We start from the raw sequence: 22,682 nt of genomic DNA on the forward strand, positions 1-22,682 counted from the left end.
AGCAAGGGTGGTTCACACCTCAATAAAATAATATTTTATTTCATTTTTTAATTTAATAGAAAGAATTGTTTTTTTTTTAATGTGAATGGAAATAACATGGTAGCTAATTACTCTAGTTACTTTTAGTTTTTTTTTTCTGTTTTTTTTCATCCATAATGTTTTTATTTATTCAATTATTTTCCTTTTTTACTTAATTATTATATACTATTATTGATTATACATAAATACAAATTTATAAAATATAGAATGCGAATTTGAAAAATAAAATCAAAAAATTCTAATGATAGAATCGGTTAATTTAATAAATGCCGAAACTGATATTCAAAAACTTAATAATTACAATAATAAAGAAATTGTTCAAGAAACTGAATTAGGTTACCAACTTCAAATTCTAAAAATTCAGTGATTGGTTAGTTTCTAAAATTAGTTGATTGAAAAACCTTAATCTCCGTTATCTAATATCTTTTGTAACATCTGTTTTATTAAAAAAACAAATTCTAACATGTGGTTTATTTAAGTAATTAATATTAATAAAATGGAGTTTTTTTTTTATCATATTGGAATAACCTTACAATGGAGAATGACTTTTCTTTTAAAAAATAGAAGAAATTAAAATAAAATGCCAAATGGATTCTTCAACTCTTGAATTGGGAAAATGGAAAAGTGAAAAGAAAAGTTACAAATCAAATCAAATATATGTTATTTATTTTATCCTTGGAATTTTTTCCTTTTTTCTAGGAGGGGATTTTTACAATTTAATATAGACTAATACACAGTTTACCCCTTTTTTTTTAGAAAGATAAACAAAATTCATGTAATTTTTGAAGGTTGAGAACCAAACTTTAAAACAAAAATATAGTAACTATGTTTATATATTTAACTCTCTTTTTGCCTTTTTAACACTAATCCTTTCATTTTATCTTTCTTTATTCCGATCATTAACTCCTCGTATATTTCAATTTTTGGAAAAGTTTTACTCATTCAACTTCTCCAAAATCTAAGATATATATTAGTTCATTTTGATTTATGAGAAAAGCACAATATAGCTTCCTATTTCTTCCTTCTATAAATTTTATGGAGAGTAAACAAAGTCCAAAACTAAGAACATCATAATCTGAAGCTATGCAGTATATAACTAATGTAGTATGGATCATGCAAAATAATAACATAAATAAAGATCCAAATATATTATTTTATGGTTTTGATAACAGAGTTATTATAATTTATAACACCAATTTATATTTATTGAACAATTCACACCCGAGACAGATGAATTAACACTTTTCCAGGATATATATCGATTTGCTACTTGTCCTTCCAAATTGAGTATTTCCTGCACAAGAAAGAAAAAATGACAAACTTCAGCTAATGTAGCTTTTCTAAAACTAATAATCTGAAACAGATATTATCATTTTAATCTTATAATTATAAGGGGCAAAAGTTTGAAATACAAAAACAATTAAAGAGAATCCAATTTGATGGGACTCAAATATAAAACCAATTATCATTTTTCATTTTTTGTACTTTGATGAAGATGATGATATCTACAATTTAAATAATAAAAACCTGATTGAAAACTGACATCTATGAGATAATCTGAACCTAAGTAATGAACTCTAGTCAAATAATTATGCAGAGCAATGCAAGATTGAGAATTTACAAGACAATTTGCATAGGTTAGGCTGCCACAACACTGGTACTCATCAAGAAGAAAGGTAGGGTTGAAAACTAAATGGTAGTAAAACTAACCTCTGCAGCATTACATGTTCTATATAATCAAATCTTTAGCACTCAAGACTGCAAGAGCTTCTCAATATCTTTCTGCAAGAGGAAAAATATAAATGAACTGAAGTTAAAATTGAACCCCTTTGCTTGCATCATCATTATATGTAGAATTCAACTTAAAATATATAAGCACTATAATATGTCTAACCTCGATTTTCAAGGGTGAGGTGGTAGGTGCATATCTCTCCACAACTTTCCCTTCTTTGTTTACTAAGAACTTTGTGAAGTTCCACTTGATACCATCTCCAAATATTCCACCTTTCTGCTCTTTCAAAAACTTGTAAAGTGGTGCTGCATTCTTCCCATTGACTTCAACCTGTGATGAACTATTTTAGGGTGATTTCCATATAAAATGACACATGGAACAGTATGCAAACAAATATTCCAAATGCATAAACATCATGTTTGGCCAAGATAGAATAGTACACATAAAAGGGAACAAAATAGAGCAAATTAAATATGAGGTTATTGTCACTTATCAGAAATCACCTTATCAAAGATAGGGAATTCAGCCTTGAACCTAGTGCAAACAACATCCTGAATTTCTTCATTGCTTCCTGGTTCCTGTCCAGCAAACTGGTTACATGGAAATGCCAAGATTTCAAATCCTGTAGATGGAGACCACTCGGAAGACTCAGGTTTACAAATTCACATCATGATAAATATAGTTGAAAATTTTCTTTCTTTTCCTATTTTTACTCAAGTGTTTTACCTTGATTCTTGTACTTGTCGTACAATACATTCAATTCTTTGTAATTTGTCTGTGTCAAACCACTGCACCAGTGCATTAAAAAGTATTAGTTACACACAGGGAAGAATAATGGCCAGTAATTAGCTAATTCTAATGCAAACAATAACACCAAGCCTTATCACACTAGATGGTGTTAGATAAATGGATCCAACAATGTCGGTTAGTTTTATCAGAAACCAAGATTTCATGAAATCGACTAAAACCAAGATTTATTTAAACAGGTTTCCCAATGTTCTCTTTGCTCATCCTCTACCTATTTTAAAAGAACAATTGTTTATCAACTTTTCAAAGTTGGTCTTAAAAACCTTAATCAAAACCACAAGTAAGTTTGTTCTGTTTTCTAGCGAATCAATCCTACTCCAACTTTCTCCTGAACTGGATACAACTGTTAGTGCTACAATTGAGCTTATATTTTCTAACTTTGATGCCAAACATCATCAAACTCATGGTGCAAACTTTGATAATATCAATGTCATATATTGTATCTTCTTAAGAACGGTTTCTATTGCTAAGAAACAATGTTGTTTGGCATAGTCCAACCTAAAAACCTATGCTTTAGCCCTGAAAATTATAGCTTTACAATATCCATACCCTATAGAGATTATTTCACATTCACCAGCGAAGGTCTAATCTTTCTGAAAAACACACAAACATATATAAATACCATGCAACACTTTCCTACCAGTCCATATAACACACGTAAATGTAACCCAAAATTAATTTATCTGCGTGAATAAAATCAAATTATGTTACCATTGTGAGGCAACATTCACAATCAGTATAACCTTCCCAGTGAAATCATTCAGACTCACATCATTTCCACGGATGTCCTGTAAATATAGTTCACAGCATAAACAAATATAAATCATCAAAGAAAAACTTCGTCCAAGCAGTTAAATACTAACAGCAGATCAGCAATAACAACAAAATCAGTAACATAACCAGACTTGTCCCAAAAAATTTGGCAGGACAGAACAAACACTTGTTATATAGAGTTGGACATAATACACAAACCAATAATCAGCAAAAACAACCTGAACTCAAACTCAATTCATTTTCAATTAATATCATATACAAAGAAAAATAAATCTAAATTTTGCAATCTTGGTAAAGCAAATATGCAGAAGGTCACGAATTGAAAAGAAAATTAGATCAGCAAGCTCCTTTAACATTGAAATACAAAAAGTGTATAATCAGAAACTACAAAATATACTTAAAACGTGATAGTGTTCCTTCTTGTTAATCTATAAGAAAAATTTCACAGGGTACACCCACCAAACAACTACAGTGCAAAAGCAATTGGGCATGAGCACTTTCCAAAAAATCAGCAAAAAAATGATCAAGCAACAATTTTTAGGCAGATGCAACAACCAAAAAACGAACCTTGACAGTGAAATCGTAAATGGATTTAGAAGATTCTTCAGCCATTAGAGAGGGAGTTGAAGGGTAGGTGTGAGAATAGAAGATGAAAGCAAGAAGCAAAAAGAGGATAGATATGCAGTTCCAGAAAGTCAACAAATTCATGCCAACTAATCAATGCAATGTTCTCAAATTTATAGCATATATTGTTATTGTGGCTCTGTTGCTAAGTAGAAAATGCATGTCACGATGATGTGCACATGTGAACCCAAATTAATTAATACGAATCAGAATCACGTTGTCATGAAGTGGAATTGGATACAAATTAAATTCTGCGTTCTAAATAAGCAAAATCGTCTTCATTTACTAAATATACATTCTTATAAATATACAAATTATAAAATTAATGTTTCAAAAAAGCAGAAGTATAAAAATATAATCGTCTTCATTTACTAAGTAAGGTTTATAATTAGTGGTGTATGAAATGAGTATATTTAATTAAGAAAAATATAAATATGAAAGTAAATGTAGTGTTTGTAAAAGAAGAAAGAGGATTTATAATAAATAAATAAATAAAGTTTTAAAAAGTAATAATAATTGTATTAAAATAGAAAGTTACGCCGGAATATTTAAGAGTTTGAAAACTAATGTTTTAAAAATATTAAAAAATTAAAACTAATAAAAAACTCAAAAGTATGAAAATTAGAAAAATAATATTTTTAAGAGTTACATATATAAATATATTTTTTGCACTTACACTAAAAGTTGATTTTAGCAACTGTAGAATACTTGTATGATTTAAAATTGGTTTTGGCAACTGTAGATTATTTGTATCATTGTCACATGGAAGTTCAGATACTTAAAATAGTTTTCACTAATTTTTTATATATATAAAAAAAATCCATAACTTTTTTATAATATTTTTATTTAAATTAAAACTGGATTCCAGTAAAAAAAAACTCTAATCACTTGATAAAGAAAAAAACTTTATCATCGGTGGTGGTTGAGTTCCCCAAATTCTCGATTATTCAGACATATCAAGAGGCACAAGTCCAAAAAAGAAGAGAGGTTCGAAAGAGTTCTTTAGATTTCAAAAGTTTTTCTTTGGATTTGAGATAAACCTATAAAATATGTTATTCGGTATCCAGATTACATAATACTGAAGTTAATCTTATATCTAAAAAAAACTTTCATGTAATCTGAAAGTTAATAGTGCATCTGAAAAAAAGTTTTCAAGTTACATAATCCGAAAGCTAGTTTCATGTATAGAAAAAACTTTCAAAATATGTAATTCGGAAGTTAATCATAAAAAGATTTTTGGTTACATAATCACGAATCTAAAAAAATACTTCTGAATTATATAATCCAGAATATTAAAAAAACATTTTTGAAATAAAAAAACTTATGAGATAATAATAATAAAAAAAAAAACGTATGGAGGTACATGAAGAATTAGCCATGTTAATGCCTTCAAGGACATCTTCAGTTTAGTCTCAGAGAGACAGAGACATAGTATTTGTAAACAATAAAGAAAATATTTGAGGAATATTTATATGTTTTTAAGGGTTACTCGAACAATTGTTGATTTGGAATATTTAGTGCAATTTATCTTTTATATAAAAGTTATTTTTAAATTAAAGTTATTTATTAGAGTTTTAAGAAAACAACTTTAGAAACTATTTGTCAAATTTTTTAGTTTAAAATTCTTTCCAGGTTAAAAAAATGTTGGGAGAGATAATTCGTATTTATTATACTTATATGAAAAGTATGAAAAATAATAATATTTATAACAAAAATGAAGATAAAAAAAGTGATGTTTAAAAGTAAAAGTTTAACAAATAGAAAAAACTGTATGGTTTAAGGATTACATTATGCAGAGTAAATATTTGGTCCTTGCATGATCCATTAAACAGAGGTCAAATGTTAGAAATTTGGACATTTTAACAAATGAAACATTGAGAATTTATAGTACAATCTGTATATTTTATGCTCGCAGAAGTAACATTTGTATTTATCACAACCAAGAAACCTTCTTTCAAGAATGAAAAGACAATCTTATTAATATCGAAAACAATAGCTGTATGAAAGAAAGAAGAAGCACAAACAAACTGAAACTTCAATCAAAGTATTCCAGTTTCAATCAAGAAAACAAGTAATGAAATCCATTTCTTATCACCAAAACATGGCTTCCATAAATTAAAGGCGAATTACTAAAAGACACTAAGGACATAATGAGAAAGCTTTTGTCTATGTCCAGTTCGAATGACCAAAAGGTTCACAATAAGATAAAAAATTAAACGAGTAAATAATAGAATATTGTAGCAAAGTCCAATAGACATAAATATGTAAGGTATATTTAATAAAAGCACAATCAAGTTCAATCTCAAATAAGTGAGTACTATAAATATGTGATCAACTTGAGGTAAATAGAATGAATTTTATCTTATAATTTAACAAAATCGATTTTGATTTTATCATCCGAGTTTCTTGAAAGTTACACCCGAAAGCTGACCCTGAACTCAAAAACTGAAAGTTCAAGTTAATCAGATTCGACAAGTGATAGTCCATAACCAACATCTAAACCCAAGCCCAAACTAAGAGACCATGAAGAGGAGAAATTCAGAGAAAAAGAAGTTCTAGACCTTGTAAGAACGCTTCTTATTCTATTTTGCCTGTTAGGTTTGGAGAATGAAGAAGTGATTTTAGCTTTTGATTTAATTGGAGTGTTGTTTGATATTTATAGTAAATTCATACTAATAGAAGTGAATATGCTTCTACATACGTGTATTTATATTTTTTTATTATATTACAATACTATAATATATATATATATATAACTAGATGAGGTGGCAGTAAGTAAATTTTGTATTATGAATTAGAGACTGAATCTCATAGTAGAAAAGTATGTTCTTAGAAACATGCAGTGCTGTAAATCCTTTATTTTGTGGAAAGCTACTTACTTACACTACAAACGAAAGAAATAATTGTTCCTATAACTACGTTTTGACTACACAGAGGGACATATCCATAGCTGTGATCATTTACAGAGAAATACAAAATTTGAAAAACTTTCCTTGCTTTTTTAATTTTTCACTTTGGACATGTGCATTGATATGTCAGGAAGCAGTATTTAACAAAGAGAACTTAGCCCATAAGCATATCTTACCCTTGTCCAACACCAACCTTGCCCCAGTGACCAACCAATGGCCAGGACTATCTTGTGGCCCTTTACACAACTGTGAAGTGTCTACAAATTTCAACAGCTTTTGCGTTTGCACAGGCACTGGAGGTCCTGTTGGAAACACACTGGAATCCAAAACTACAACTGGTTTTTTCTGGTCTTTACCTGAAATTGATGTGCTTATTACTGAGAAAATGCCAGATCTCTGTGATAACCCAGAGGAGCCTTGTGTCCAACTTGATTTCACAACTACAAAATTAGACACCTTAGAGAACATCAGTCTCAGATGAAGTACACTCCTTGAGTCATGTTTCTTCACATGAAGTTGGGCACCTGTGACTATAAAGGCCACATCTTTATCAGAGCTCCAACTGGGGTCGTATTTTACTGGTGCTGTGCATACATGGGAGAATTTCTTCCCATTGATTGCTTCAAAGAAACGTTCATCACTGATTTCTTCTGACCATAATGGGGTGTCTTCTATTTTGTCGTTAAGCATTGTTGGAGTGTTCAATAGATGTTGCACGTGTATGGCTAATCTGTGTCACCAAACATCCTTGTGAGCACCACTCATTCACCAAACATTCTTAGCTAAAATGATGGTTAGACAGAACTAAAGACTTAATTGTACTTTTCGTCTATCATGTATCAATTTTATGACTTCTAGATTTGAATCTTAATTGCATCAAATTCCCTTATGTCTGATTTCATCAAATATCTAAGTTTTAAGTCATGATAGTGAGTAAACACAACGTAACAACTACAAAAAAAGATAATATTTGAAATATTGACTTCTCATGTGTAGGATATTGTTTTTATGATAACAAGAAAGAATAAAAGGTATTTTTTACATTCCGAAAAAATTACTGATTTAAAATGTTGGATTAAATTAGATGAGAAAGTGTGACAGTAAATAAGAAAAAATTGAGAGATTTCATTTACCTAACTAATTAGACTTTAGAAGAACAAAATTGCAGTCTCATATATTGCCTTGGAGCTAGAAATGTAAGGGAAAGAATAAATAGTAGCAGTGTGAAAGTAACCTGTTGCATTTCATGCCCTCAAGAAACAAACGGATCCCTGTGATTGGCCTTTTACCAGCTGTTACCTGCTATGATTAAGATACTTACTGAGACAGAAGTAGAAGACAAAGTTTAAGTCTTGATATAGGGAATAATTTGAATGTACCTTTGATGTGTTTACATAGAGCTTGGGACCCATCAAGTTGAAACTGAGAGAAGGTGAGGAGGTGGTTCTGTTTGTGGCTGGACACAGTGGAAGATCATTGTGAATGGGAGCCCAAAGCTTGTGTGATTGATAGTCAAGAAAGTAGGGTAAATCTGACATGGGAGGCTTATCTGCATTTCACATCAATTCAATTCGTTTTATTAGTTCAACAACCAAAAAAGTGACACCCTGGTGAAGAGTAAATGGTTAAACATTGTGAATGGGACCTCAAATCTTGTGGATTTGGAACAAGTCAATAAAGTATGGCAAATCTGACATTGTAGGCTTATCTGCATTTTCTATGAACTTATTTCGTTCTCATTTGCCTAAAATTGTTCAAATCAAAAACTGCTGTCCCAATTCTCGAGTCAAATAAGCTTTCCCTAAGATTAATTTATTGTATCTGGTAGATTTGATTGAGTTCATATACCTGGTCAAGCCGCAGAAAAGAACAATTTAATTTATCTACAACTTTTTCTACGTGTTGCGAATTACATGTGATATGATGGCATTTTGAGAAAAAAGATAAGGCAACCCAAATCTTACCAATCACATTTGCTAAATATTTTAATCATTGGGTCTCATTCTTTAATGAGAAAAGTTTTGTTGACACCAATGAACAGTAAATAACATATATTTGATCCTGTTTATAATAATATAATAATATTTTAAATTATAAAATAAAAATTTAATTTATTAAAATGGGAAGGATATGTTTTTATTGATGAGAATGTTAATAAATCAGCACCCTTCTTTAATCAATTAATAACTGAAGTAAAGTATCTGAATACAAAAAAAAATATTAATTAATTATTTATGTATTGACTTTTGTGATCAACTAGTTTAAACTAATACTATCTCCGGAAACACAATTTCAAATGACGGAGTTTTCAACACCCCGACAAAATTTTGGTTAAAAAATAAAGTCATGTCATTAATACGGAATTCCCTAGAGAAAATTTCCATACAATGTTGCTGTTGGTTTGTTGTGTCTGAGAGAGATGGACTTTGATGTTCAAATTCAAAATATTTGACAACTCAGGTATTTACAAAATATTTTACATGTATGTGTTTTATTGGTTTGGAATTTAAGTGGAGTACAATATATTATTATACGGATGTTTGGTTCAGTTTTAAGGGTAAACAATCAATGCCATCCTTCAACAGAGTATCACCAATTTAACTTTTAAAAAGAGTCAAAAAAATCTTATTTAATATGTAAATAATTCAAAAGAATCTTTAATATCATTGTTTTATGATAATAGTCTTAAAATTATATTTTAATAATAAAATAGTTTCATCAAACTAAACAATAGAATGCAATTACAAGACTTCTTACACAATTTATTCTTTTAAGAACTAAATTGATTATGTCTCACATGTTTATGGACCAAATATGTCATTTACCTTAGTTTTAAACCATTTTTTTTTCTCAAAAAGTTTTAAGTTATTTTTTGAAAGGGTTCCTTGTGTATGTACTACTTTGTTTCATGAAAAAATCTTAATTTTGAGAGATAAAAGAAAACTTACATCGAAGGTAGAGGTTGATGGCATGGGATAGAAAGCCTTTGCCTGGAACACCTTTAAGAAGAGAAGTGATGGGAATGAAGCTAAAATCAACAGCATCTGGTTTCTTTAGAACTGTCTGAAGCCATTCACTGTGGTCCCTCAGTTGGGTATCCCCACCCCTCTTTGCACATATCACACTAATTCCCTACATGTTCCATTATCTACAATATTATTTCTGAACAAGTAGCATTTTTTTTCTCAGGGTCTTTCATTTAACAAAATTTTCAATATTAAAACATTGAATATTAATATATTGATGAAGATTGGGGCAAGTAGAACCTACATCTTTTGCACAAACTGATGTAGAGCTATTTAAGGCAACAATTTGCGGACCAAAGACATCAAAAGCCTGTGGTACCTGTGTTTTCAGCAAAATACATTGTAATCAAATTATGGTGGCGTGTTTATGTCTTGCACCTGTGTAAACTGAGTGTTTTTTTACGGTCGGTCATCAAATCTGAAACTCACGATACCGACCGATATATGTCTTTATTAATTATTATATAAACGAAGGAAACCTTGTATTTTTGGTCTTTGGACCTTGGAAGGAAACTGCATGTCCCGGTGAATAATTGATTTCCAAGTTCATCCAAGTGGCCCTTCAGCTCTGATGGCTCCAAGCTGGAAGACACGTCTTGCTTCACCAACACTAAATCTTGGCCACCAATGCTAAGCCCCACAAGGATGTGTGTGCCGAAATTCTCAATGAATCTGTCAAAAAATTTGAATCCCAATTTTTTCAAATGGCTAAGCTGTGTTTGTAAAATCATTCAAATGTGAATTCATTAATTTTATTCAGCTACGTACAATTTCCCAGGTGGGAATGAAACAGCTAAAAAAAACACTTTGAGGAGAAGAGTTTTCAAACAAAGCTCTTCTAAAGTAGGCCAGTTTAGCAGGTATGCATAACAAAATGTTAGTCAACAGTTTGGTTAATAGCGTTTTCAACTCAAACAAGATATTTGAAACTTCAATCAATTTTTTCAGCCTGGAAATTTGCTACAATTTTCGAGGCAACTGCTGAATTTTTTGGCATATTTTTTCTAAACGAAAATAGAAACCTTTTAAATTCTAACTGTTAATATATATAGTTTTATCCTACAGCTTTGAGGAAATAAAGAGATAAATGAAAAAAAAAAAGTGGATGACAATCATCAAACATCCGTGATGAATCATCGTTATCCTCGATCTTACGTTTCCATTAGAAAATATCGAAAAAATCATTGTTATGTCGTTATCATAATCATCTTTTAAATATAGGGTAAACGATTGACTTGTAATGAATACTGATCCACTGATATGTAGAGGAAATAACAATATATGATTATGCTTTGTTAACAATAGAAGAGATTGTGATGAGGATAAAATGTAATCGTTATGAAAATTATATATATTCTAATTTAGTCAATACTTGAAATTATTTAAAATTATAATTGCTTCTAATATTCTAAGCTTCTAGTTTTTACATATAATAAAAAAAAGAACTAGTTTTAATTATCTGAAAAAAGCATTATAGAAATTTTATGACACTGTTTTGAAATGTTTATGGATGCAAGAGATACTTGATCAGCAACAAAAGTGGAAAAGGAAATTGAAAGACAATGTTTTGTAATTTTCCTTTTACTTTCCAGCTAGCAGCCAAGAAATTCAATTCAATTTTGACTAAATATAAATTATTAGTAGACGATAATGAAATTTCTAACGTATAAGAGAAAACAATTCCAACCTAGTGAATACTTTAAATTATTTTTCTCTAGACGCTCTTGACAAGTAACTATTCAAGTCCAATTTTCAATGTTGTGTAGAGTTAACAATTCCACAGTTTCGATCATCGGAAAATTAGTGAAAACTTCGAAGTTTAGTGAAATAATGACACAATTTTTTACATAGTTGAAATTATAAACCAGTTTTGAATGATGGGTTGATATACAGATGCAGAAACTAAGCAATGATGATGCAGTTGACCATTAGAATTAAGCAATGAAAAATAGAAAAAATGGAGGGACCATTTCAACTTAGATAACTTACAGGGCCAGCAAGATAAGTATATGTCTGCCATGGAAGTGTAAAATTATAATAATAAATTAGTGGTTTTGTATTTTTCCTGTTAAAAAATTAGTGGTTTTGAAAAGATAACCTAAAATATGGCTTTTGTACCCAGTTTTCGTTTTCTCCAGAAAAAAAATGATATTAAAATAGGAGTTTAGAAACTCGAGTATAAAATAATTTTTCCATTAGAAAGTCATCAACCTCGCCAGAAAAAATAATTTATTTAATTATTTAACACAAATTAAGTTTACAGTAAATTCAGTTAAATGATTGAAAAATATATAATAAAACTCTTATTAAATAAAATTAGATAGAGCAATGAACACCCTATAATATTATATGTTAATCAAAATTAAAGTTTTATTTCAGTAATACTTATGCAGTATTTGACTGAAGAATAACTTCGGTATAATACTGTATTTGAGTTATGTCTTGTAGAATTTTGAAACTGTCATCAAACTATATATAAACTGGTGTATATTATGAATTTGAGTTATGTATATTGAATTTCTTCATTTTTTTATCGTACTTTGGAAATCTCAATCATAATTTATAATTTATTGATGCTTTTTACAGAGATATATGATGTAAAAACAAAGAATAGTAATGGTGTGTGATGTCCACATAAACCAGAGGCCAGTTCATAGTTTAGCAGATTACTTTTGATCATTGTGGAGAATTTATTTGCATAATGATTTTTTGAGAAGAAATTATCATTACCTTGCAAGTGCAGGGGGGTCCCAGGAAGAAGGAACAGCTTGAAGGACTTCATGAGAGAGAAGAAGAGGGTAGCGATCAATATGAACACTGAAGAGTTTGATGAAAAAAGCATCAATACCCAAACACTTGGTGTTAGCAGCATCGGTTGCCCAGGAACATTCATCAAACCCAAACACGGTGTTGAAGTACCCAGATGGGATTCTCCCAGGGATCGAATTCTTCTGGTTGAAGAACTCTGACATCTACAAACCCAGAAGCCAAATTTCGACATTTTCATTTTCAATTTTGTTTTTCGCCAATTGAGCACAAAGTGTTTGATGAAATGAATGTCTTACTTGATTGAAGGTGAGGATATCGGATTGGTAGCGGGTGCAATCGCCCTTGTCGCATTTGATGTCGCCGGAGACATCGCTGATGGGTCCGAAACCTGGCACCGTGAGCTCTCGTTTCTCGGTGTCGTTGAGAAGAACCAAACGTTCTTCTCCTTTGCAGAACTTGAGTCTGAAATCAAAAGTCAAGTCGAAACCTTTTCCTAAACTGTTCAGCGCCCTCTCAACAATGTCTTCGCCCATTTTTCGGTGTTTTTTACCAATGAAATGAAAGTGTTGCTCACTATATATATACCAACTTTTCTCCACCAAGGGGTGGAATGGAAATTAAAAAAAAGGTTAATTTAGGAACAGATTTTCTTTTTCCACAGGAATAATGATTCTTATGAATTTCACTAATTGTTATTCTTAAAAAATATTAAACATAATCTAATATCGGATATGGTTGAATGCTTGAGAAGATCGAAGGACTCATCTAATTTAGATAGAGTTCGTAAAATCTCAATTAATCATAATTAAGTCATTGTATCTGTAAAACGTTATTAAGGTACAATAATCTATGATTATTGAGCCTCATCTAAAAGGTATAAATATTCGAGGAAGTATGCGTCTGAGATAATTTTTCTCTTTTGACTTACATGCATAATGTATTCTAACTAACTTGATTGTCGAAGTGTCGTTGTTGGTTCCCTCAATTATTCCGCAAAAAGGAAGAATTAATCAAACTACCGCACCTGAAGACCATGAAGATCGAAAACAGAAGACAAAAACTCGACCTTGTAAGAACACATAATTTGGTATCGTTACATTAAATTATTTAATAAGAGTAATGTCGTATTTTATTATGATTTTTTTAAATAGATAAAAACATTAGTGAAAAATAAATAAATAATTTTATTTTATAGATAGTATCACAATATTAGTATTGATTAATTAATTTTATATAGAACACTGTGCATTAACAAATAAAAAAAAAAGAGCTTGAAGACTGATTATGAAATGGTTAGTTATCTCGTGTTCATATCATTGAAGTCATAAATTATTCTGAGTTTTATGTTTGACTATCATTACTTCAGCCTCTGAATCACGACACGGTCTTGGTTCTTCTGTTTCAAGTGCTTCTGTGATGTTGGATCGTAAACATGGAACAGATCGAATACCATTCACACAACAAGGTCATGTTTTGGAAGGTTTCGGATTTTGTCTTCTGTGTCAACTTCAGTTTTTGTCTTGTTGGCTTGTTACCAGCCAAAACAAACAAGATCTTCCTTATGTCACCATTACATAAGCTTATTCAAGAATTAAAGAGTAAATTTCCCATTAGGTTTATAATTACTTTTCAATGGAAAATTTTATTTAGGTAAGAAAGATGACTCTTCTAACAAAAAAAATACTATCTTAGCTTAGAACATTATGTTTACTATAGATTTCTAACTAAATTATCATCGGTTAATTCTTATTATAGGTTCTCTTTTATATGTTAAAATAATTTCTCGGTTTCATTTTATCCGACATTATTTTTATCTTTTCTTAATATTAAATATTACTCCTCTATCTAAGGTTAATTTTACGAGATCTTTGATTCTCTATTGATATGCATTAATGTTCTTGATTTACATTTGATATGATATTAATGTCTTTAATTACATAAATAGATATTCGATCTGTTTGTGATAATATCGGTTCGATCCATGACACCGCAATCTCACTAGTAGTCTCAAACAGAAACCAACAAGATTATGTTTAAATCTACAATAAATCTAATCATTTAGATCAACAACTAATCTATATATTCTGGTTAGGGACTTCACCTATAACCCTACAATAACCTTAAGTTAAAACTAGTCTCTTGAAAATAATTTTTCATTTTTTTTTTATGTTGAAGTTCTGATCGAACTTATTTTATTTCTTCATACACATAACTCGTGATGATCTATGGTTAAATTGTTAATGAAAGTTAATTTAGTGATGTCGATTGTTAAATTTCGTTGTCATTGGAAACCGATTTTTTCAAGTTGATTGCCAAATTGGTGACTTTAAGATTGTGGTGTTTTATGTGTGGTTTGCAGCATGTAACCATTAATATTGCTACCTGATTTCTGAGGCAACTTTTCATTGTCACAAACCATGTGTGCGTACAGAAATGCTTCTTATGGTCTAATTATGGGATTCAATTTTCGCTTTTATGATAGATTCTAGATTACACTGTGTTTCATTTTTGTTAGGAAGTTTAAAAGATTATGAGTTATTGTGAAATATGATATTATATAGTATTTTAGATTTTTAATTATTAAATGATAAATATGAATTATATAATATATTTATCATTTAATATATATGGTTAAAATTATTTTTGTTGATGTAAGATCTTTTATTTTGTGTGTAATTATATATTTATATGTAGTGGAATAGGATAGTATATGAAATGTGATAGATATATTAAGAAATGTGCTGATAATAAAAAAAGAAAAAAAAAGAGATATATTAAGAAATGAATTGTATCTATTTATATATTATAAATTGAGTTTATTAGATGAATTTTTTAAATTACTCTAACAATATATTAAGAAACGATTGTATCTATTTATATTATGAATTGATTTCATTAGATGAATTTTTTAAATTACTCCAACAACATATTAAAAAATACATTATATTTATTTATATATTATGAATTAAATTTATTTCTAATTTACGTGTGTGTGGTTTAAACAAGTAACAAATTAATTTCAATGTTCACATTTATTTGAATTTATTTTTTCAATACTAACGTGATACCCTATTAAAACTTAACATTGACTAATCTTGCAAGCAATGCTAAGGTTTTGAGATTCAGATTTTTCTACTAAAATGAATCATATCAATGGAAAAAATTATATGATATAAAAAAAAAATATCACTTAATGCGTAATTCATACGTTACATAATAATGATATCTATTTGGTTCTAAAAGAATAAAAGCTCATGCCAAAATAATTCTTTGATTATCTCTATTAACTCACAAAAAATCTGTAATTACTAACTCTGAGAAAAATGCTAATAAGTAGTGTATCATGATCATATATTAATTACGTACATGTTTTATTTACATATGTAAAATTATCAAATTATTCAGATTTTTTTTCTAAAAAATTATCAGAGTTAACCTCTAAAATAAATTAATATTTATTGAGAATTTTGTTAAAACTAATTCATTTCAAGAATTACTTATAGAAATGGAATATTGTATTTTTCATATTAATAATTTTAACATGTACTTTTTTTTATGCAGTTTAAGGTTATTATAGACAAATTAGAAAGGACAAAAAAAGGTGGACAGAACAATAATTGAATGTATTATTTCAAAAAAGGATAATGTAGGAGTAGGTAACAAATTGCACCTCAACAGTTATAAATTATTTAATATTATTAAAAGGAATTAAATGTTAATAACTAATAATTAAATATTCATAACTTTTTCTTTCACCTTCCATTATTTATAGAACATGTCTCCCTAAAACCTCCTCAGTAGATATTAGGTGAGATTAAAACGCAGAGAAGTAACAATATTACATAATTTTTTCATACGTTATCATCCTCACTAATTAAGTAAAAACATGATAAGAAAAATAATTAGTAATTAATAAAGTCTAACACACACAAATATATATATATATATATATTATCAAAAAATAAATTAAGTAACAACAGATATCCAAACTTTCTGAAAGTACTTTTTTTACATTGGAAATAAATAATTTTAAAAATTTAACAAATTTAAGGAAAACAAAAAATATTAATTGTAACAAATCATAACTACAAAAGTAAATGAAATAAAATATTTATGGAAAACTAAACATAGGGTCGGACGATTGATAGAGATCCCACCCAGTATTCGACTAGTGCTGACCAACATGACCAAAATCATTAAGTCTAATAGAATATTAACAAAACTAAACTACGATTAAGCTTTAGGTAATATACTATTAACTATGATTCAAAATCCTAGTTCGACTCAATAACAAATGACCCATAATAATCATATGAATAGTTGCGTATCTCGAAAAAAAGATACGTCATTATTATGCATTAATTACACTTAGCACCTAATACAAAAATCTCACTTAAACGTCAGAGTGTCTTTTGTAGGTACGATCCGAGCGTAACTTACAAAGACAAGGAGGAGATGAACGAGGGAAAGGTTGTAAAGTTATTTCGAGAAGATAAAAAGTAGAAGCAAACCGACCAAGTGGGGAAAAAAATAATAATTTTGTTTTAACCTCGGGACAATAAACAATAAAAAAAATATAATTGAAGTGTATGTGAAATTTATGTTTAACAAATTCACTATAACATAATAAAAAAAGAAGAACAGTAAAAAAATATAATTGAAGTGTATATGAAATTTATGTTTAACAAATTCACTATAACATAATAAAAAAAGAAGATATATAGTATCAATGGAAAAAGTCATAAAGTCTTTATAAAGTGTATGTGAACAGAAGACTAAATAGTAAGAAAATTATAGTACTCATGTCTAACTAAAATTCATCCGTATATATTTAATTCTTAGATATAAAAAAATTAAAATGATCGACAAGAGAGAAAAAGACAATCAAATAACATCTTCAATAATTTGTTTTTCTACTCAAATTAAAGAAAATTGATTAGAGAAAATAATGGAACAATTTTTCATTCCCTCTTCATTCACTTATTGGTAGAGACAAATAAAAGAGCTACAAATAAATTGAAAATGAAGGTTTATATTTTTTATTTTATTTTTTTCAGTTTCTGAAAAGAAATGTCATACTTTCATTCTACTTTTTCATTTTTACCTATTTTTATTTGTGACGGAAATAAAATCTTTCATTTTTTCATTAGAAAAGGTTATTTTTAAATTATCAAACTTTATTTATCTCTCTTAGAGATATTACTTTAAGACATAGTTTAGTACACTAAAGAATCAATAGACAAAAAAAAAAAAAAAATCGTTGATAGTGTTTTAACCATATTTAACAAAACAATGTTACAACTACATATTCAACGTATAAGATGAAAGAACTTGTTTGAGAAAAATAAATAAATTTACTTATAACAAAAAGAAGAATTGTAAGTGAGCGTTTAGAAATTATCAATAATACTAAAAAGAAATATAAATGAATGAAAAGATATAATGAATATTTTTTTTTTCAGACGTGGCTCTTACGTTTATTAAGCTTGGGAAATGATAGACATAAAGTAGTGGTGTTCAAACTATGTCCAAAAAGTACCAAGCTTGACTTCTGGTTGACCTATTACAGCGTCCCACAATTACCTACGTAAACTACTAATGTGAACCCACAAATTTGTATAACAATTTTAATTTCATTTGAATTTTAAGTCTAACTCAACCATATAAAATTGAAGTTTGCATCCAATTATATTTCATAGTATATCATAATTTATAGTCGATGTAAGATCTTCAACATACTCTTTTCATACAGAGACGGTCAACTCGTACGTGAGACTATATATTTTTTTTTAAGATTCGATAGCTGTCCAACAGCGAATGGCCTGATAAGCCCAACCAACTTTCACTATTACAGAATTTAAGATGACTCTGATACCATGTTAAAAAATGTATTTTAAGTATAATTCAATCTTATAAACAAACTTATAAAGTAAGATTTACACCTACTTATATTTATAAGATGTCATTATCTTTAGTCGACGTGGATTCTCTACCATCATTGTTTTTTTGTTATTTATATTTTTTTCTTCTATTATATAGTATTATAATTCTCGTGTGAAAACTATGAGAAAAGTAAAATAATAATAATTCTTCTTTCATTTATACTAATCCATTTTTATATTTATTGGGTAAAAAATTAGTCAAGTTCAATGGTAAGTTCTCCGAGGTGTGAATGATCTATGAACTATTTAGGAAGATTTTGAAAGCATGCAATCACCTAATACATTATACACGTCTCAACCATGGAAGGAAGAACATAAAGAAAAAAAAATAAAAAGAAAATCAAATAAATAAGGTGAAAAGGACAAAAGAATATGACATCCTTAAAGGATTTAAAAGATATATGCATTATTAATTCATCACTTGAAAAATCTTCATAAGAATAGAATCTCAATACAACATAACCAAATTCTAAAGGCACATAAGTCTTCTATTTATATTTATATGATAATAAAGCTTGTTCTAAATCCTTTATGTTCCTAATAGGGAGATGAGACCTAAAGAACTATTGAAGTCTTCGCTTTCTTCCTTCGGTCGGGCAGGTTGCTGGGTGATGAACTAGAGTTCATCTCTTCTTCGTGCTTCTTGTTAAAATATCTTCCTGTTATTGTATTTGTTTTAGAGTATTTTTCTGTTACAGCAACCATTACATTTTTTTTTGTTTTTTGTTTTTGGGCCTTTGTGGGTCTTTGGGCTCTTACGTGTGCCTATATTGTTTTACTTTCTGAATAACACTGGTACTGTACACTTTTCATTAATCAATTAATGAAACCTTCTTTCTCTCTCTCAAAGCTTCTCTTCACTCTTTCTCTGAACTTCTCTGTATTCACGGTTCTTGTTTTTGGCTCTCTCTTTTATTGCTCTTTTACTGCAATTGGCCATTTTTGTGATGGTATCAGAGCTCTTCTTGGAAGAGCTCTGCTGCGTCTCATCTCTGATTCTTCATTGATCCTGTCTCACCGATCTTTCTTTCCCGTCTCTTTCACTCTTCCGCCCTTCCTATATTTTCTTTGATTTCTTGTTTCTTTTCTTGTTCTGTTTTTTTTCTTTTCTTCTAATCTTAATCCTTGATTTGGTTTCCTTTGAACAGATTTACCTCTCAGGATGAAGAAGGAAGAGGAGAAATCAGCCCCAAGTTATCTGTATCTTCGTCCAAGCGAGAATCCAGCGACTCCTCTTGTCTCCCCGGTGTTGGACCCTAGCAATTATCATCCATGGAGTCGGTCGATGCTCACGGCCTTAAGCGCTAAGGATAAACTCGAGTTCGTCGATGGAACCGCTACACAACCAGCAAAGATAAATTCCACCTTTTCGGCATGGAATCGGTGCAACAACATGGTGGTCTCGTGGCTGGTCCACTCTGTTTCCGTCCCCATTCGTCAAAGCATCGTCTGGATGGACAAAGTTGTAGAAATTTGGAACGATCTCAAGACAAGATATTCTCAAGGTGACCTCTCACGCATTTCTGACCTCCAAATGGAGGCATCCTCCTTAAACCAAGGTGAGCTCTCAATAACCGACTATTTTACAAAATTAAGGGTGATTTGGGATGAGTTGGAGAATTTCAGACCCGAATCTGTTTGCATCTGCAAGAACTGTACTTGCAATATTTCCTCTATTGTTTCTCAACGAAAAAGAGAAGACCAAGCCATGCAGTTTTTGAGAGGTCTAAATGATCAGTATAGCAACGTAAAATCCCATGTCCTTTTAATGGAACCCGTCCCACCTATATCAAAAATCTTTTCTTTAGTAGCTCAACAAGAGCAACAATTGAGTAGTCATGCTTTGATTGCTAATATAAAGAATGTTCAACCCATGGTTAACAAAAATAATGTACAGTCTTATGTTGTTTGCTCCTTTTGTGGTAAGAATGGTCACAATGATAGTGTGTGTTTTAAGAAACATGGTTTTCCCAATCAGAATGAGAAAAAGGTCAGTCACAATAGTAATAGAAAGGTCTGAACACACTGCAACAGAACTGGCCACACTGTTGATACATGCTATAAGAAGCATGGTTACCCACCCGGTTACAAATTCCAAAATGGTAAGAATTATTCTGTCAACAACATTGCCACCCAAGAGGAGTATGATTCCAACAACAATGAGAATGGTGATACTCATTTTACTCATCAGCAATATCAAATCTTAACCAACCTTCTCAAACAAGCAAACACCTCTGCTGGACAAGTTCAAGTGAATTAGGTTGGGTCTTTTGCTGCTGATACAAGTCAACAAGACCGGGACTCTAGCTCTGCAGGTAACACACATGCCTTAAAGATTCCTTCATTAAATAAATATACTTGGATTTTAGATTCTGGAGCAACAGATCATGTTTGTTTTACTTTATCTGATTTTTCCTCCTATCATCGTATCAATCCGATTCTCATAAAATTATCCAATGGCCACTATGTTACTTCCAATTATTCAGGAACTGTTAATCTCAATTACAAAATTAGCCTCACAAATGTTCTATATGTTCCAGCTTTTTCTTTCAATCAGCATTTCTGCATCAAGAATTTAGGGGATCTTACATACTTTCTAGGCCTCGAAATTGCAAGGAACAGCACTGGTATCCACCTTAGTCAACGAAAATACACATTAGATCTCCTTACAGAAACTGGTATGCTTGCTTGTGCTCCTTCTCTCACACCCATGGCACATACTCTTCGCCTCACTGCTGATAAAGGAAAAAGACTCAATGAAGAAGAAGCTACATCCTATAGAAGACTGGTAGGACGCCTCATTTACCTTACCAATACACGCCCAGATATTGCCTATGCTGTCAACCACCTCAGTCATTTTGTATCTGCACCTACCAACATTCATTCTCAGGCAGCTTTTCATGTTCTCAAATATTTAAAGGCCTCACCTGGTGCTGGTATCTTTCTCCATAACAATACTCCTGTGCAGATCAAAGCGTACAGCGATTCAGATTGGGCCACTTGCCCCGAGACCAGAAAATCCATCACGGGCTTCTGTGTATATTTGGGTGAGACTTTGATCTCCTGGAAATCAAAGAAACAGCAAACGATTTCAAGAAGCTCCTCTGAAGTAGAATACAGAGCATTAGCTGCTACCACATGCGAAATTCAATGGCTGGTCTACCTTTTATAAGATCTTCGAATTCCCTTCATTCAACCTGCTCTTTTATACTGTGATAGTCAGTCAGCAATCCAGATTGGTCACAACCAAGTTTTCCACGAACGAACAAAGCATATAGAGATTGACTGCCATGTAGTTCGAGAAAAACTCAATCAAAGACTGATAAAGTTGCTTCCTGTCTCCTCCTCCATGCAAACTGCAGATTTTTTCACGAAACCTCTACCACCTAAGATGTTCAAGACCTTATATTCCAAGCTGGGAATGAAGAATATCTATTCCCAGCTTGAGGGGGGATGTTAAAATATCTTCCTGTTATTGTATTTGTTTTAGAGTATTTTTCTGTTACAACAACCATTACATTTTTTTCTGTTTTCTGTTTTTAGGCCTTTGTGGGTCTTTGGGCTCTTACGTGTGCCTATATTGTTTTACTTTCTGAATAACACTGGTACTGTACACTTTTCATTAATCAATTAATGAAACCTTCTTTCTCTCTCTCAAAGCTTCTCTTCACTCTTTCTCTGAACTTCTCTGTATTCACGGTTCTTGTTTTTGGCTCTCTCTTTTATTGCTCTTTTACTGCAATTGGCCATTTTTGCGGCAGTCTCGGGTGAACACCGGATGGTGGGAGTACCTGCGAAGGCACTCCGACGCTCAAGTCAGTAAGGCGGGTGATAGCGTCCTGGTAAGTGAACAGTAATAAATGATGTACCTTTCTCCTTGGGATGCGTCATATTTATATTATTCTAGTGGGTCTACCTTGTTGGACTCGTTTATCGGAGTGGATACTGCTTAAGATTGTATTACCTAATTCTTGATGACGTATTAGCCTAACTAACATTGGTTCGAGTATTAGCGGTAATATGGGTCGGCCGTCGGCCAGGATTCCATTTTCTTGGTCTT

General features: G+C 30.5%; 2 protein-coding genes and 1 pseudogene across 3 annotated transcripts; 1 reads left to right on the forward strand and 2 right to left on the reverse strand.

The window, feature by feature from the left end:
• Positions 1 to 1,163: 1,163 nt before the first annotated feature.
• LOC137812968 (putative phospholipid hydroperoxide glutathione peroxidase) lies at positions 1,164 to 4,236 on the reverse strand. The gene is made up of 7 exons (XM_068615230.2): positions 3,920 to 4,236; positions 3,290 to 3,366; positions 2,498 to 2,559; positions 2,275 to 2,393; positions 1,934 to 2,101; positions 1,750 to 1,821; positions 1,164 to 1,333 (listed from the first exon to the last, which is right to left on the reverse strand). Exons 1-6 carry the CDS (start codon positions 4,058 to 4,060, stop codon positions 1,792 to 1,794), a joined length of 597 nt encoding a protein of 198 aa, XP_068471331.2. The 5' UTR covers positions 4,061 to 4,236; the 3' UTR covers positions 1,164 to 1,333; positions 1,750 to 1,791.
• Positions 4,237 to 6,742: 2,506 nt separating this feature from the next.
• On the reverse strand, positions 6,743 to 13,425 carry LOC137812967 (MAC/Perforin domain-containing protein). 2 transcript variants are annotated; one of them, XM_068615229.2, is made up of 8 exons: positions 12,977 to 13,425; positions 12,642 to 12,883; positions 10,391 to 10,583; positions 10,156 to 10,230; positions 9,834 to 10,017; positions 8,265 to 8,434; positions 8,120 to 8,184; positions 6,743 to 7,615 (listed from the first exon to the last, which is right to left on the reverse strand). In XM_068615229.2, exons 1-8 carry the CDS (start codon positions 13,211 to 13,213, stop codon positions 7,012 to 7,014), a joined length of 1,770 nt encoding a protein of 589 aa, XP_068471330.2. In that variant the 5' UTR covers positions 13,214 to 13,425; the 3' UTR covers positions 6,743 to 7,011. The 2 variants fall into 2 exon arrangements, with proteins under 2 accessions (XP_068471330.2, XP_090155366.1); XM_090299240.1 differs by having other exon boundaries at positions 10,413 to 10,583; positions 12,977 to 13,231.
• Positions 13,426 to 19,784: 6,359 nt separating this feature from the next.
• LOC137829028 (uncharacterized) lies at positions 19,785 to 21,794 on the forward strand (annotated as a pseudogene).
• The last annotated feature ends 888 nt before the right edge of the window (positions 21,795 to 22,682 follow it).

The sequence above is a fragment of the Phaseolus vulgaris genome, chromosome 2, assembly GCF_051622355.1.
Source record: "Phaseolus vulgaris cultivar YP4 chromosome 2, ASM5162235v1, whole genome shotgun sequence".
NCBI lineage: Eukaryota > Viridiplantae > Streptophyta > Magnoliopsida > Fabales > Fabaceae > Phaseolus > Phaseolus vulgaris.